The sequence below is a fragment of the Oncorhynchus masou genome, chromosome 29, assembly GCF_036934945.1.
Source record: "Oncorhynchus masou masou isolate Uvic2021 chromosome 29, UVic_Omas_1.1, whole genome shotgun sequence".
Classification (NCBI taxonomy): Eukaryota; Metazoa; Chordata; class Actinopteri; order Salmoniformes; family Salmonidae; genus Oncorhynchus; species Oncorhynchus masou.
The window spans coordinates 98808427-98821997 of NC_088240.1; the positions used below are offsets into that span (position 1 = coordinate 98808427).

The window sequence follows — 13571 nt, forward strand, 5'->3', positions numbered from 1 at the left end:
TTATGATTCTTTACTCTCAACCTCTCCAATGATAACTAAGACACCGTGGTGATGATGAGGAAGAAACCAAGCCCTCCTCAGAGCAGCAAGACATGAGATCTAAGAGAAGGTGAAATGGACAAGATAGCATGTTATTCAACTCAGAGGGTCCAAGCCTCTAAAACCACAGGTCATAGTTCGCCCCAGAGGGTCCAGGCCTGTAAAACCACAGGTCATATTTCACCCCATAGGGTCCAGACCTGTAAAACCACAGGTCATAGTTCACCCCGGAGGGTCCAGGCCTGTAAAACCACAGGTCATAGTTCACCCCGGAGGGTCCAGGCCTGTGAAACCACAGGTCATAGTTCACCCCAGGGCCCTCCTTAGTTAGCCATCACATGTACAATGTGTCTCCCAAATGGCACCATAGTCCCTTTATAGGGCACTACTTTTGACCAGGGACTGGGCCAAAGGTAGTACACTATAGAGGATATAGGGTGCCATTTGGGACAGCCATTGTGTGTGGCGTTCCAACCTGTTAATGGACCTGTTATATTCTTCTCCCTCTGCCTTCAGAATCCCATGAAGATGATGCTGACTGTAAGAAGGAGCAGACAGAAGTCCCAGTGACGTCCCAACAACAGGTACCAGCTATTGTCCTGTGTGGCTCAGTCGGTAGAGCATGGCGCTTGCAACGCCAAGCGTCGTGGGTTCGATTCCCACTGGGGCCACCCATATGCAAAAGTAGTGGCCCCAGCCGACTTGTAAGTCGCTTTGGACAAAAGCGTCTGCTAAATGGGATATATATTCACTCACTGTAGTGTAGATAATGTCCCAACAACAGGTACCAGCTAGTCACTCACTGTAGTGTACATAATGTCCCAACAACAGGTACCAGCTAGTCACTCACTGTAGTTCAGATAATGTCCCAACAACAGGTACCAGCTATTCACTCACTGTAGTTCAGATAATGTCCCCACAACAGGTACCAGCTATTCACTCACTGTAGTTCAGATAATGTCCCAACAACAGGTACCAGCTAGTCACTCACTGTAGTGTAGACAATGTCCCAACAACAGGTACCAGCTAGTCACTCACTGTAGTGTAGATAATGTCCCAACAACAGGTACCAGCTATTCACTCACTGTAGTGTAGACAATGTCCCAACAACAGGTACCAGCTAGTCACTCACTGTAGTGTAGATAATGTCCCAACAACAGGTACCAGCTAGTCACTCACTGTAGTGTAGACAATGTCCCAACAACAGGTACCAGCTAGTCACTCACTGTAGTGTAGACAATGTCCCAACAACAGGTACCAGCTAGTCACTCACTGTAGTGTAGATAATGTCCCAACAACAGGTACCAGCTAGTCACTCACTGTAGTGTAGACAATGTCCCAACAACAGGTACCAGCTAGTCACTCACTGTAGTGTAGACAATGTCCCAACAACAGGTACCAGCTAGTCACTCACTGTAGTGTACATAATGTCCCAACAACAGGTACCAGCTATTCACTCACTGTAGTGTAGATAATGTCCCAACAACAGGTACCAGCTAGTCACTCACTGTAGTGTAGATAATGTCCCAACAACAGGTACCAGCTAGTCACTCACTGTAGTGTACATAATGTCCCAACAACAGGTACCAGCTAGTCACTCACTGTAGTGTAGATAATGTCCCAACAACAGGTACCAGCTATTCACTCACTGTAGTTCAGATACCTAGGATAGGATAAGTAATCCTTCTCACCCCCCCCCCCCTCCCCCTTAATGATTTAGATGCACTATTGTAAAGTGGCTGTTCCACTGGATGTCAGAAGGTGAATTCACCAATTTGTAAGTCGCTCTGGATAAGAGCGTCTGCTAAATGACTTAAATGTAATGTAAATGTAAATGTAGATAACGTCCCAACAACAGGTACCAGCTAGTCACTCACTTTAGTGTAGATAATGTCCCAACAACAGGTACCAGCTATTCACTCACTGTAGTTCAGATAACGTCCCAACAACAGGTACCAGCTAGTCACTCACTGTAGTGCAGATATAAATATATATACATACATACATAAAATAACTTAAAAGACAGGCTTTGCGCCATAGTATTTGTTTTTCTAAGATTGTGTCCCCGATGGCATCCTATTCCCTATATAGTGCACTGCTTTGGACCAGAGCCCATAACAAAAGTAGTGCACTAAATACGGAATAGGATCCCATTTGGGACTTAACCCAGAAGTCAATTCATGACAGTAATCCCACTGTGTATTCCTCTCTGTATTCTTCCGGAAGGTACCAAGAACAGCAGAGCATGATTCCTTACAGGGCCAGACCCAGAGACAGACGGGGTCCTCTGTGACGGGCTCTCCAGCCAAGTGTCGGAACAGGCGTCTGAAGAACCACTCTGGGGAGTCCAACAGGTAGCGTTTGACAAGATGGCTCTTGGCTTTCAATTCCCAAGGAAATCTGTGGTTTATTGGTATAATTATAGTGTATTGTAATCAGGTAATAATTTGTCATTAATAATGTAATTGTAAGTTGTACTTGTAATTCATATTTTTGTTGCTATTTGTGTAATCATTAGTTAAATAATGAAGAACCCGTTTGTCATGGTTAACAGCAGCCAGAAGCAGAGAGCGTCCAGGCCGCCGTGCTCCATCACTACTCTGTCTGCTGGGGAGGACACCATGTCAGCCCCAGAGGCCCTGCTGAGTCCCTCCCCCAGACACAGCTGCCCAGACACGGCTACCTCAGGTCGGTCTGCTGAGGGACAGGATCATAGTGGGAAAAGTACTTCCACTAACTATCTCTCAAAGTAGTGTATAGTCTTAGACACAAGTGGTGTTACAAATATGAACTTTATGTATACAGTTTTTTGAAGATTTGGGGGGAAAAAACAAACTAATTACCTCAGAAGTGTTAGGTTCTAATTCTCCCAGTAAAAACTCGATGGACTCTGAAAGCTTAAACCAAGTTTATTTCCCCCAGAGGACCAATACAGCTGCATTAGTCAAAGACGTTGATCACACAAGCACTGATATTTAATCCTCTCTCCTATGCTGAGTCTCCTCCTACACCTCTAAACAGCCAATGCATCTCTGTTGCTAGAAGGAACCTTAGTGATATCTGTTCTTCCTCACTTCATCTGACCTGACCGCTACCCCAAAGTGCTCACTCCTCCCCAACTCAAGGCTGACATGGTGATTGGTACCAGACTGTGTCTCTTCTCATCCCAGAGGATCCCACCCATAGGATGCCTGTTGGCTAACAATAACATATCCTGACATAATGTAAACGTTATACATTAAGCTCTCTCCCTCAGTGACATGAATTAGTATATTTCATATTCTCAGAACCCAACAGAAGTAAGACTTGGGGAGCTCGGGCTGCGATCACTGTCAGCACTTAACTATTTTCCATGATGATACTTAGTGGGTCATTTGGTTGTTTGTTAAGTGACGTGGCTGTGCTTCCTCTCCAACAGGGCATGGTGAGACGGTTCCTCCAGGCTCCCCCAGGAGCTCAGAACAGAGCCAGAGGAGGAGACGCTCCCAGCGCCTGGCCACCGTCAGCCCTGATATAAACTCTGACCCCATCGTGACCTCTCACCCCACCACCACCCAGTGCCCTGACCTCTCACCCCATGGGAGGGAGCACAACACATCTCACAAAGACCCCTCCTCTCCAGAGGGTGAGTGCAGCCTCGAGGGACAAGAGTTCTTCCTGACGACCTTTGTGAACGGGGTCATATTAACTAGGAACCGAATGGGCCGAAACAGAGAGGGAACTACCTGTACTTGTCAAATAACAAACACTTGTTTTTAATTTTGCGTGACAAACTGTTTTGCTCCAGTGTGCACTAATGAATACAACCCTGACCAAGAAGAAAAAAAACATGAACAACCAGGAAAACATGTCTATTTATTCAACCCTGAATCTATTCTGTGTGTAATTGTCCAACTTTAGATCAAATGACAAACTCTGTGGAGAAGGCAGAGTCATCGACCCTCCACAACTACTGTGTTGGCATACCACCTACACCTTCATCTGCTGCCTCCATCCTCACACCATCTCATCCACCAATCACACACAGAGACCAGCTGACTGACGGGCCATCAGCCAATCATACGGCAGTGGCAGACAAATTCCCACCCTTAGCTGCAGGTAATTCTTGACTGGGGGAGTTATTTATTCTCAACTGCAGCATCTCAAATGGCCCCCTATTCCCTACAAAGTGCGCTAAAGTAGTGTACTTTCTAGGGGAGTAGGGTGCCGTTAGGGTCAGACATTGTACAGGATAATGTACGTTAGATAATGTCCTCATCCATCTGTGTTTCTGTTTGATTTGTAGCTGCTGGGAGGAGAAGTATTACCAGGACCTCTAAACTAAACAAACACACCAGGGAGCCAAGTAGGTTTTCTCCTCAAGTTTATTACACATGATTTTACTTTGATTGTATTACTTTCAACCATTTACTTTTCATTTCCTTCAAGGCTTTACTGCAATTATTATTCATGTTCCGGTAAGAAGCCGATCTTTACCAAGTCCTCTCTGTCCAATAGAATGGAAGCCTACTCAAACACTCTTCAGCCCTGCTTGAACAAAAAGGGTGTCATGTTCTGGACTGAGAGACTTGATAATCCAGAAAAACATTCCCTCCCCCTCACTCTCTCTCTCCTGTGTTTCACCTCTCTTTCTCCTCTGTGTGTCACCTCTCTCTTTCTCTCCTCTCTGTCTCACCTCTCTCTTTCTCTCCTCTCTGTCTCATCTCTGTCATCTCTGTCTCATCTGTCTCCTCTCTCTCTCTCTCTCTGTCTCCTCTCTCTCTGTCCCCTCTCTATCTCTGTCTCCTGTCTCTCTCTCTCCTCTCTGTCTCCTCTCTGTCACCGCTCTCCCTCCTCTCTGTCACCTCTCTCCCTCTCTCTCTCTCTCCTGTGTCACCTCTCTCTCTCCTCTGTGTGTCACCTCTCTCACTCCCTCTCTCTCTTCTGTGTCCTCTCTCTCTCTCAGTCATGAACACCAAGTGGTGTGATGACCCAACGTCTCCCAACGACCTGGACCTCTACAAGTGTAAGATCCCTGGATGCTCCAAGGCCTTCCGCAAAGCCAAGCTGCTGGACTACCACCTCAAGTATTACCACAACGCTGACAAGGACCTCCAGGACTCTGAGCTGCCAGGCTCCCCAGACCGGGCTGGTCGTACCCGGGCCACATCAGCCTCCATGCCCACCACCACCACCCTGCTGGAGGTCCCTGACAACACAAAGAGACGCAGGACTGTCTCCACCTCATCGTGTATGGATTTAGATTTCATTCATTTGAAAACGCAGTTAGTTGTATATAACTTGAATACACAAATTCACAAAATTGTTTTAGGTTCTATCCCTAATGGCATCCTATTCCCTATATAGTGCACTACTTTTATTCAGAGCCCAACCTTATACTCTCTCTCACCCCCTCTCTGTCCCTCAGTGCTGTCCCCTCAGGGCCATATGTTTTATACTGTCTCCTCTGTCCCCTCAGGGCCATATGTTTTATACTGTCCCCTCTGGGCCATATGTGTTATACTGTCTCCCCTGTCCCCTCAGGGCCATATGTGTTATACTGTCTCCCCTGTCCCCTCAGGGCCATATGTGTTATACTGTCTCCTCTGTCCCCTCAGGGCCATATGTTTTATTCTGTCCCCTCAGGGCCATATGTATTATACTGTCTCCTCTGTCCCCTCAGGGCCATATGTGTTATACTGTCCCCTCAGGGCCATATGTTTTATACTGTCTCCTCTGTCCCCTCAGGGCCATATGTGTTATACTGTCCCCTCAGGGCCATATGTTTTATACTGTCTCCTCTGTCCCCTCAGGGCCATATGTGTTATACTGTCCCCTCAGGGCCATATGTTTTATACTGTCTCCTCTGTCCCCTCAGGGCCATATGTTTTATACTGTCTCCTCTGTCCCCTCAGGGCCATATGTGTTATACTGTCCCCTCAGGGCCATATGTTTTATACTGTCTCCTCTGTACCCTCCGGGCCATATGTTTTATACTGTCTCCCCTGTCCCCTCAGGGCCATATGTGTTATACTGTCTCCCCTGTCCCCTCAGGGCCATATGTGTTATACTGTCTCCCCTGTCCCCTCAGGGCCATATGTTTTATACTGTCTCCTCTGTCCCCTCAGGGCCATATGTTTTATACTGTCTCCTCTGTCCCCACAGGGCCATATGTGTTATACTGTCCCCTCAGGGCCATATGTTTTATACTGTCTCCCCTGTCCCCTCAGGGCCATATGTGTTATACTGTCTCCCCTGTCCCCTCAGGGCCATATGTGTTATACTGTCCCCTCAGGGCCATATGTTTTATACTGTCTCCTCTGTCCCCTCAGGGCCATATGTTTTATACTGTCTCCTCTATCCCCTCAGGGCCATATGTTTTATACTGTCTCCTCTGTCCCCTCAGGGCCATATGTGTTATACTGTCCCCTCAGGGCCATATGTTTTATACTGTCTCCTCTGTACCCTCCGGGCCATATGTTTTATACTGTCTCCTCTGTCCCCTCAGGGCCATATGTTTTATACTGTCTCCTCTGTCCTCCAGCACTGTACCCTCCGGGCCATATGTTCCAACTGGACTGTACTGGACTGGGGAGCTGTCTGAAACCTCCCAGGTTGAACAGGAAGAAGCGCTCCTCTGCCTCCATGAGCTCTGACAGCACAGAGCTGTCTCTCCCTCCGCCGCCTCAGGAGAAGAGCTTCGAGTCCCTCCACGACAAGATTCTGAAGAAGGTGATCGATAAGGACAAGCACCTGGAGCCAGGTTAGTGGCAGGGCAGTGGGCCTTCCTGAGGGGCTGTGAGGTCTGGAGCCAGGTTAGTGGCAGGGCAGTGGGCCTTCCTGAGGGGCTGTGAGGTCTGGAGCCAGGTTAGTGGCAGGGCAGTGGGCCTTCCTGAGGGGCTGTGAGGTCTGGAGCCAGGTTAGTGGCATGGCAGTGGGCCTTCCTGAGGGGCCGTGAGGTCTGGAGCCAGGTTAGTGGCAGGGCAGTGGGCCTTCCTGAGGGGCTGTGAGGTCTGGAGCCAGGTTAGTGGCAGGGCAGTGGGCCTTCCTGAGGGGCTGTGAGGTCTGGAGCCAGGTTAGTGGCAGGGCAGTGGGCCTTCCTGAGGGGCTGTGAGGTCTGGAGCCAGGTTAGTGGCATGGCAGTGGGCCTTCCTGAGGGGCTGTGAGGTCTGGAGCCAGGTTAGTGGCAGGGCAGTGGGCCTTCCTGAGGGGCTGTGAGGTCTGGAGCCAGGTTAGTGGCAGGGCAGTGGGCCTTCCTGAGGGGCTGTGAGGTCTGGAGCCAGGTTAGTGGCAGGGCAGTGGGCCTTCCTGAGGGGCTGTGAGGTCTGGAGCCAGGTTAGTGACAGGGCAGGATTTAGCAGGTGTAAAACAGCCCAGTGACATGCTTCACTGGCTAGCTCTTTCCCAACAACACACCATGAGGTAGTGATATAGATGAGAAGAAAAACACATGAAATACCACAGAGGAAAAGAAACAATCTAAAGTAGTGCACTATATAGGGAATAGGGTGCCGTTTGGGTCGCACATTTAAATCACCACAGTTATCTGCAGAGAACTGTGATTGAATTACATGACTCCTTCTACAGGGTTAATAAAGAATGAGAAGAAGGTGAAACTGGAGGAGAAATCCCAGGTGATCGGTGAGATTGTGTTCTCGTTCTCTTCTTAGCAGTTGTAATAAATAAAATTCCTCCGTTGTTCCGAACAAATCAGTTGGTGATAAAATAGATGTTCAGCTTTTTTTTTTTTTTTTTTTAGGAAAAAAGAAAGATAAAGAGCGGAGGGACAGGAAAGAGAAGGAACACTTCAAAATGAAACAGAAGAAGAAGAAGAAAAAGAAGAGGAAATCTAAGCAGCACTGTACGTTTAGTTCAGGTGCTGTATCTTAATGTTTCTCCAAGGGCTCCTGCTGTTGTGTGTAGTATGTTGTCAGCGAATGACCAGTCCATTTGTATAGCTTATTGTAAACGTATATATTTAAGACGAGACATAAGATGGTACTTAATCAATCCTCCAAGGGGGGAGTTTAATTTCCCCAGCCAATACACACAACACCAATAAATACAGAAGTGAACGATAAACAGACGCTAGAAGTAGCACATCGTCAATACATCATAAAAACACATTCTGTGTTTTCTCACCTGCAGGTTATTCTGACTACGAGGACATGTCCCTGTCCTTCCTGGAGCGATCTACGGCGCCTGCTCTTCACCGCTCCTCCTCTTCCTCCTGCTCCACCACCAAACATTACCAGTACCCCCGTGCCATCCTCTCTGTCGACCTGACCGGAGAGAGTGAGTGTGAATCGCCTGACTGGGCATCTTTTCTATGAAATAAACGCGTATAAATACATGTGTATATCAACCGATCACATTTCATCTTTACATGAATGTGCAGTTCAAATTGATCAACTCACATATAGTGTTTTTATTGTTATTCATCACACGTCATTACTCTGAATCAGACATCATGTTGACCCTATGTTGCTGTAGAATGTTGCTTTAGAATGTTGCTGTAGAATGTTGCTGTAGAATGTTGCTGTAGAATGTTGCTGTAGAATGTTGCTGTAGAATGTTGCTGTAGAATGTTATTAGGATCCTTTTCTTTACCCATCTGCTCTCCTTTTTTCTAGGTTGACATTTTGAGGGACTATTTACTAGTTATCTATCAGTTTTAGTTTGAAGATTGTGTCAGTAGTTCTGCTAGAAATGAATCCTGGGGTCCCTAACAGTCCCAGGAGTTCCATAACAGTCCCACTCTTAACCATCACCCATAACTTACCATCTGAAAGGAAGTTCTATAACAGTCCCACTCTTAACCATCACCCATAACTTACCACCTGAAAGGAAGTTCCATAACAGTCCCATTCTTAACCATCACCCATAACTTACCATCTGAAAGGAAGTTCTATAACAGTCCCACTCTTAACCATCACCCATAACTTACCATAACAGTCCCACTCTTAACCATCACCCATAACTTACCATAACAGTCCCACTCTTAACCATCACCCATAACTTACCATCTGAAAGGAAGTTCCATAACAGTCCCACTCTTAACCATCACCCGTAACTTACCATAACAGTCCCACTCTTAACCATCACCCATAACTTACCACCTGAAAGGAAGTTCTATAACAGTCCCACTCTTAACCATCACCCATAACTTACCATCTGAAAGGAAGTTCCATAACAGTCCCACTCTTAACCATCACCCATAACTTACCATCTGAAAGGAAGTTCCATAACAGTCCCGCTCTTAACCATCACCCATAACTTACCACCTGAAAGGAAGTTCCATAACAGTCCCACTCTTAACCATCACCCATAACTTACCATCTGAAAGGAAGTTCCATAACAGTCCCACTCTTAACCATCACCCATAACTTACCATCTGAAAGGAAGTTCCATAACAGTCCCACTCTTAACCATCACCCATAACTTACCATCTGAAAGGAAGTTCCATAACAGTCCCACTCTTAACCATCACCCATAACTTACCATAACAGTCCCACTCTTAACCATCACCCATAACTTACCATCTGAAAGGAAGTTCCATAACAGTCCCACTCTTAACCATCACCCATAACTTACCATCTGAAAGGGAGTTCCATAACAGTCCCACTCTTAACCATCACCCATAACTTACCATCTGAAAGGGAGTTCCATAACAGTCCCACTCTTAACCATCACCCATAACTTACCATAACAGTCCCACTCTTAACCATCACCCATAACTTACCATAACAGTCCCACTCTTAACCATCACCCATAACTTACCATAACAGTCCCACTCTTAACCATCACCCATAACTTACCATAACAGTCCCACTCTTAACCATCACCCATAACTTACCACCCGAAAGGAAGTTCCATAACAGTCCCACTCTTAACCATCACCCATAACTTACCATCTGAAAGGAAGAGATATGTACGTTACATGAATGTACAGTTTCATCATAATGTTGTATGTGAAATCAAACAATACAAGTAATTTAGCTTCACATCATTATTGAAGTGTTTCCATTTGAATTTGTGACAGACTGTGGAAAGTTCCCCTCACATAGGCAACAGCAGAAAACCACTGAAGGTGCTGTGGTTGTGATCGTCGTAGATCCAGTAGCCTGAGAAGAGACTCATGTGGACCGTGTCCCCTTTCTAGATCTAGTAGCCTGAGAAGAGATTCATGTGGACCGTGTCCCCTTTCTAGATCTAGTAGCCTGAGAAGAGACTCATGTGGACCGTGTCCCCTTTCTAGATCTAGTAGCCTGAGAAGAGATTCTTGTGGACCATGTCCCCTTTCTAGATCTAGTAGCCTGAGAAGAGACTCATGTGGACCGTGTCCCCTTTCTCCATCTCTAGATCTAGTAGCCTGAGAAGAGATTCATGTGGACCGTGTCCCCTTTCTAGATCTAGTAGCCTGAGAAGAGACTCATGTGGACCGTGTCCCCTTTCTTCATCTCTAGATCTAGTAGCCTGAGAAGAGACTCATGTGGACCGGGTCCCCTTTCTCCATCTCTAGATCTAGTAGCCTGAGAAGAGATTCATGTGGACCGTGTCCCCTTTCTAGATCTAGTAGCCTGAGAAGAGATTCATGTGGACCGTGTCCCCTTTCTAGATCTAGTAGCCTGAGAAGAGACTCATGTGGACCGTGTCCCCTTTCTCCATCTCTAGATCTAGTAGCCTGAGAAGAGACTCATGTGGACCGTGTCCCCTTTCTAGATCTAGTAGCCTGAGAAGAGACTCATGTGGACCGTGTCCCCTTTCTAGATCTAGTAGCCTGAGAAGAGACTCATGTGGACCGTGTCCCCTTTCTAGATCTCTAGATCTAGTAGCCTGAGAAGAGACTCATGTGGACCGTGTCCCCTTTCTAGATCTAGTAGCCTGAGAAGAGACTCATGTGGACCGTGTCCCCTTTCTCCATCTCTAGATCTAGTAGCCTGAGAAGAGACTCATGTGGACCGTGTCCCCTTTCTCCATCTCTAGATCTAGTAGCCTGAGAAGAGACTCATGTGGACCGTGTCCCCTTTCTAGATCTAGTAGCCTGAGAAGAGACTCATGTGGACCGTGTCCCCTTTCTAGATCTAGTAGCCTGAGAAGAGACTCATGTGGACCGTGTCCCCTTTCTCCATCTCTAGATCTAGTAGCCTGAGAAGAGACTCATGTGGACCGTGTCCCCTTTCTCCATCTCTAGATCTAGTAGCCTGAGAAGAGACTCATGTGGACCGTGTCCCCTTTCTAGATCTAGTAGCCTGAGAAGAGACTCATGTGGACCGTGTCCCCTTTCTAGATCTAGTAGCCTGAGAAGAGACTCATGTGGACCGTGTCCCCTTTCTAGATCTAGTAGCCTGAGAAGAGATTCATGTGGACCGTGTCCCCTTTCTAGATCTAGTAGCCTGAGAAGAGATTCATGTGGACCGTGTCCCCTTTCTCCATCTCTAGATCTAGTAGCCTGAGAAGAGATTCATGTGGACCGTGTCCCCTTTCTAGATCTAGTAGCCTGAGAAGAGATTCATGTGGACCGTGTCCCCTTTCTAGATCTAGTAGCCTGAGAAGAGACTCATGTGGACCGTGTCCCCTTTCTAGATCTCTAGATCTAGTAGCCTGAGAAGAGACTCATGTGGACCGTGTCCCCTTTCTAGATCTAGTAGCCTGAGAAGAGACTCATGTGGACCGTGTCCCCTTTCTCCAACTCTAGATCTAGTAGCCTGAGAGGAGACTCATGTGGACCATGTCCCCTTTCTAGATCTAGTAGCCTGAGAAGAGATTCATGTGGACCATGTCCCCTTTCTAGATCTAGTAGCCTGAGAAGAGACTCATGTGGACCATGTCCCCTTTCTAGATCCAGTAGCCTGAGAAGAGACTCATGTGGACCGTGTCCCCTTTCTAGATCTAGTAGCCTGAGAAGAGACTCATGTGGACCGTGTCCCCTTTCTAGATCTAGTAGCCTGAGAAGAGACTCATGTGGACCGTGTCCCCTTTCTAGATCTAGTAGCCTGAGAAGAGATTCATGTGGACCATGTCCCCTTTCTAGATCTAGTAGCCTGAGAAGAGACTCATGTGGACCATGTCCCCTTTCTAGATCCAGTAGCCTGAGAAGAGACTCATGTGGACCGTGTCCCCTTTCTAGATCTAGTAGCCTGAGAAGAGACTCATGTGGACCGTGTACCCTTTCTCCATCTCCAGATCTCGTAGCCTGAGAAGAGATTCATGTGGACCGTGTCCCATTTCTAGATCTAGTAGCCTGAGAAGAGACTCATGTGGACCGTGTCCCATTTCTAGATCTAGTAGCCTGAGAAGAGACTCATGTGGACCGTGTCCCATTTCTAGATCTAGTAGCCTGAGAAGAGACTCATGTGGACCGTGTCCCCTTTCTCCAACTAGATCTAGTAGCCTGAGAGGAGACTCATGTGGACCATGTCCCCTTTCTAGATCTAGTAGCCTGAGAAGAGATTCATGTGGACCGTGTCCCCTTTCTAGATCTAGTAGCCTGAGAAGACACTCATGTGGACCGTGTCCCCTTTCTAGATCTAGTAGCCTGAGAAGAGATTCATGTGGACCGTGTCCCATTTCTAGATCTAGTAGCCTGAGAAGAGACTCATGTGGACCGTGTCCCATTTCTAGATCTAGTAGCCTGAGAAGAGACTCATGTGGACCGTGTCCCCTTTCTCCAACTCTAGATCTAGTAGCCTGAGAGGAGACTCATGTGGACCATGTCCCCTTTCTAGATCTAGTAGCCTGAGAAGAGATTCATGTGGACCGTGTCCCCTTTCTAGATCTAGTAGCCTGAGAAGACACTCATGTGGACCGTGTCCCCTTTCTAGATCTAGTAGCCTGAGAAGAGATTCATGTGGACCGTGTCCCATTTCTAGATCTAGTAGCCTGAGAAGAGACTCATGTGGACCGTGTCCCCTTTCTCCAACTCTAGATCTAGTAGCCTGAGAGGAGACTCATGTGGACCATGTCCCCTTTCTAGATCTAGTAGCCTGAGAAGAGATTCATGTGGACCATGTCCCCTTTCTAGATCTAGTAGCCTGAGAAGAGACTCATGTGGACCATGTCCCCTTTCTAGATCCAGTAGCCTGAGAAGAGACTCATGTGGACCGTGTCCCCTTTCTAGATCTAGTAGCCTGAGAAGAGACTCATGTGGACCGTGTCCCCTTTCTAGATCTAGTAGCCTGAGAAGAGACTCATGTGGACCGTGTCCCCTTTCTCCATCTCTAGATCTAGTAGCCTGAGAAGAGATTCATGTGGACCGTGTCCCCTTTCTAGATCTAGTAGCCTGAGAAGAGATTCATGTGGACCGTGTCCCCTTTCTAGATCTAGTAGCCTGAGAAGAGACTCATGTGGAACGTGTCCCCTTTCTCCATCTCCAGATCTCGTAGCCTGAGAAGAGATTCATGTGGACCGTGTCCCATTTCTAGATCTAGTAGACTGAGAAGAGACTCATGTGGACCGTGTCCCCTTTCTCCAACTCTAGATCTAGTAGCCTGAGAGGAGACTCATGTGGACCATGTCCCCTTTCTAGATCTAGTAGCCTGAGAAGAGATTCA

At 47.2% G+C, this 13571-nt stretch overlaps 1 protein-coding gene across 9 annotated transcripts in view; it reads left to right on the top strand.

The window, feature by feature from the left end:
* The window catches only part of LOC135521049 (PHD finger protein 20-like protein 1), a 38969-nt gene that overhangs the window by 6626 nt on the left and 18772 nt on the right, over window positions 1-13571 (top strand). For 6 of the 9 annotated variants that reach the window (XM_064946964.1, XM_064946966.1, XM_064946969.1 and 3 more), the window contains 11 exons: window positions 556-623; window positions 2266-2393; window positions 2594-2727; window positions 3458-3664; window positions 3940-4137; window positions 4325-4384; window positions 4985-5269; window positions 6563-6781; window positions 7606-7659; window positions 7778-7894; window positions 8167-8313. In XM_064946964.1, coding sequence (XP_064803036.1) covers window positions 556-623; window positions 2266-2393; window positions 2594-2727; window positions 3458-3664; window positions 3940-4137; window positions 4325-4384; window positions 4985-5269; window positions 6563-6781; window positions 7606-7659; window positions 7778-7894; window positions 8167-8313 — 1617 coding nt within the window. The remainder of the gene's footprint in view (window positions 1-555; window positions 624-2265; window positions 2394-2593; window positions 2728-3457; window positions 3665-3939; window positions 4138-4324; window positions 4385-4984; window positions 5270-6562; window positions 6782-7605; window positions 7660-7777; window positions 7895-8166; window positions 8314-13571) is intronic. The other 3 variants (XM_064946970.1, XM_064946973.1, XM_064946967.1) reach the window with 2 other exon arrangements.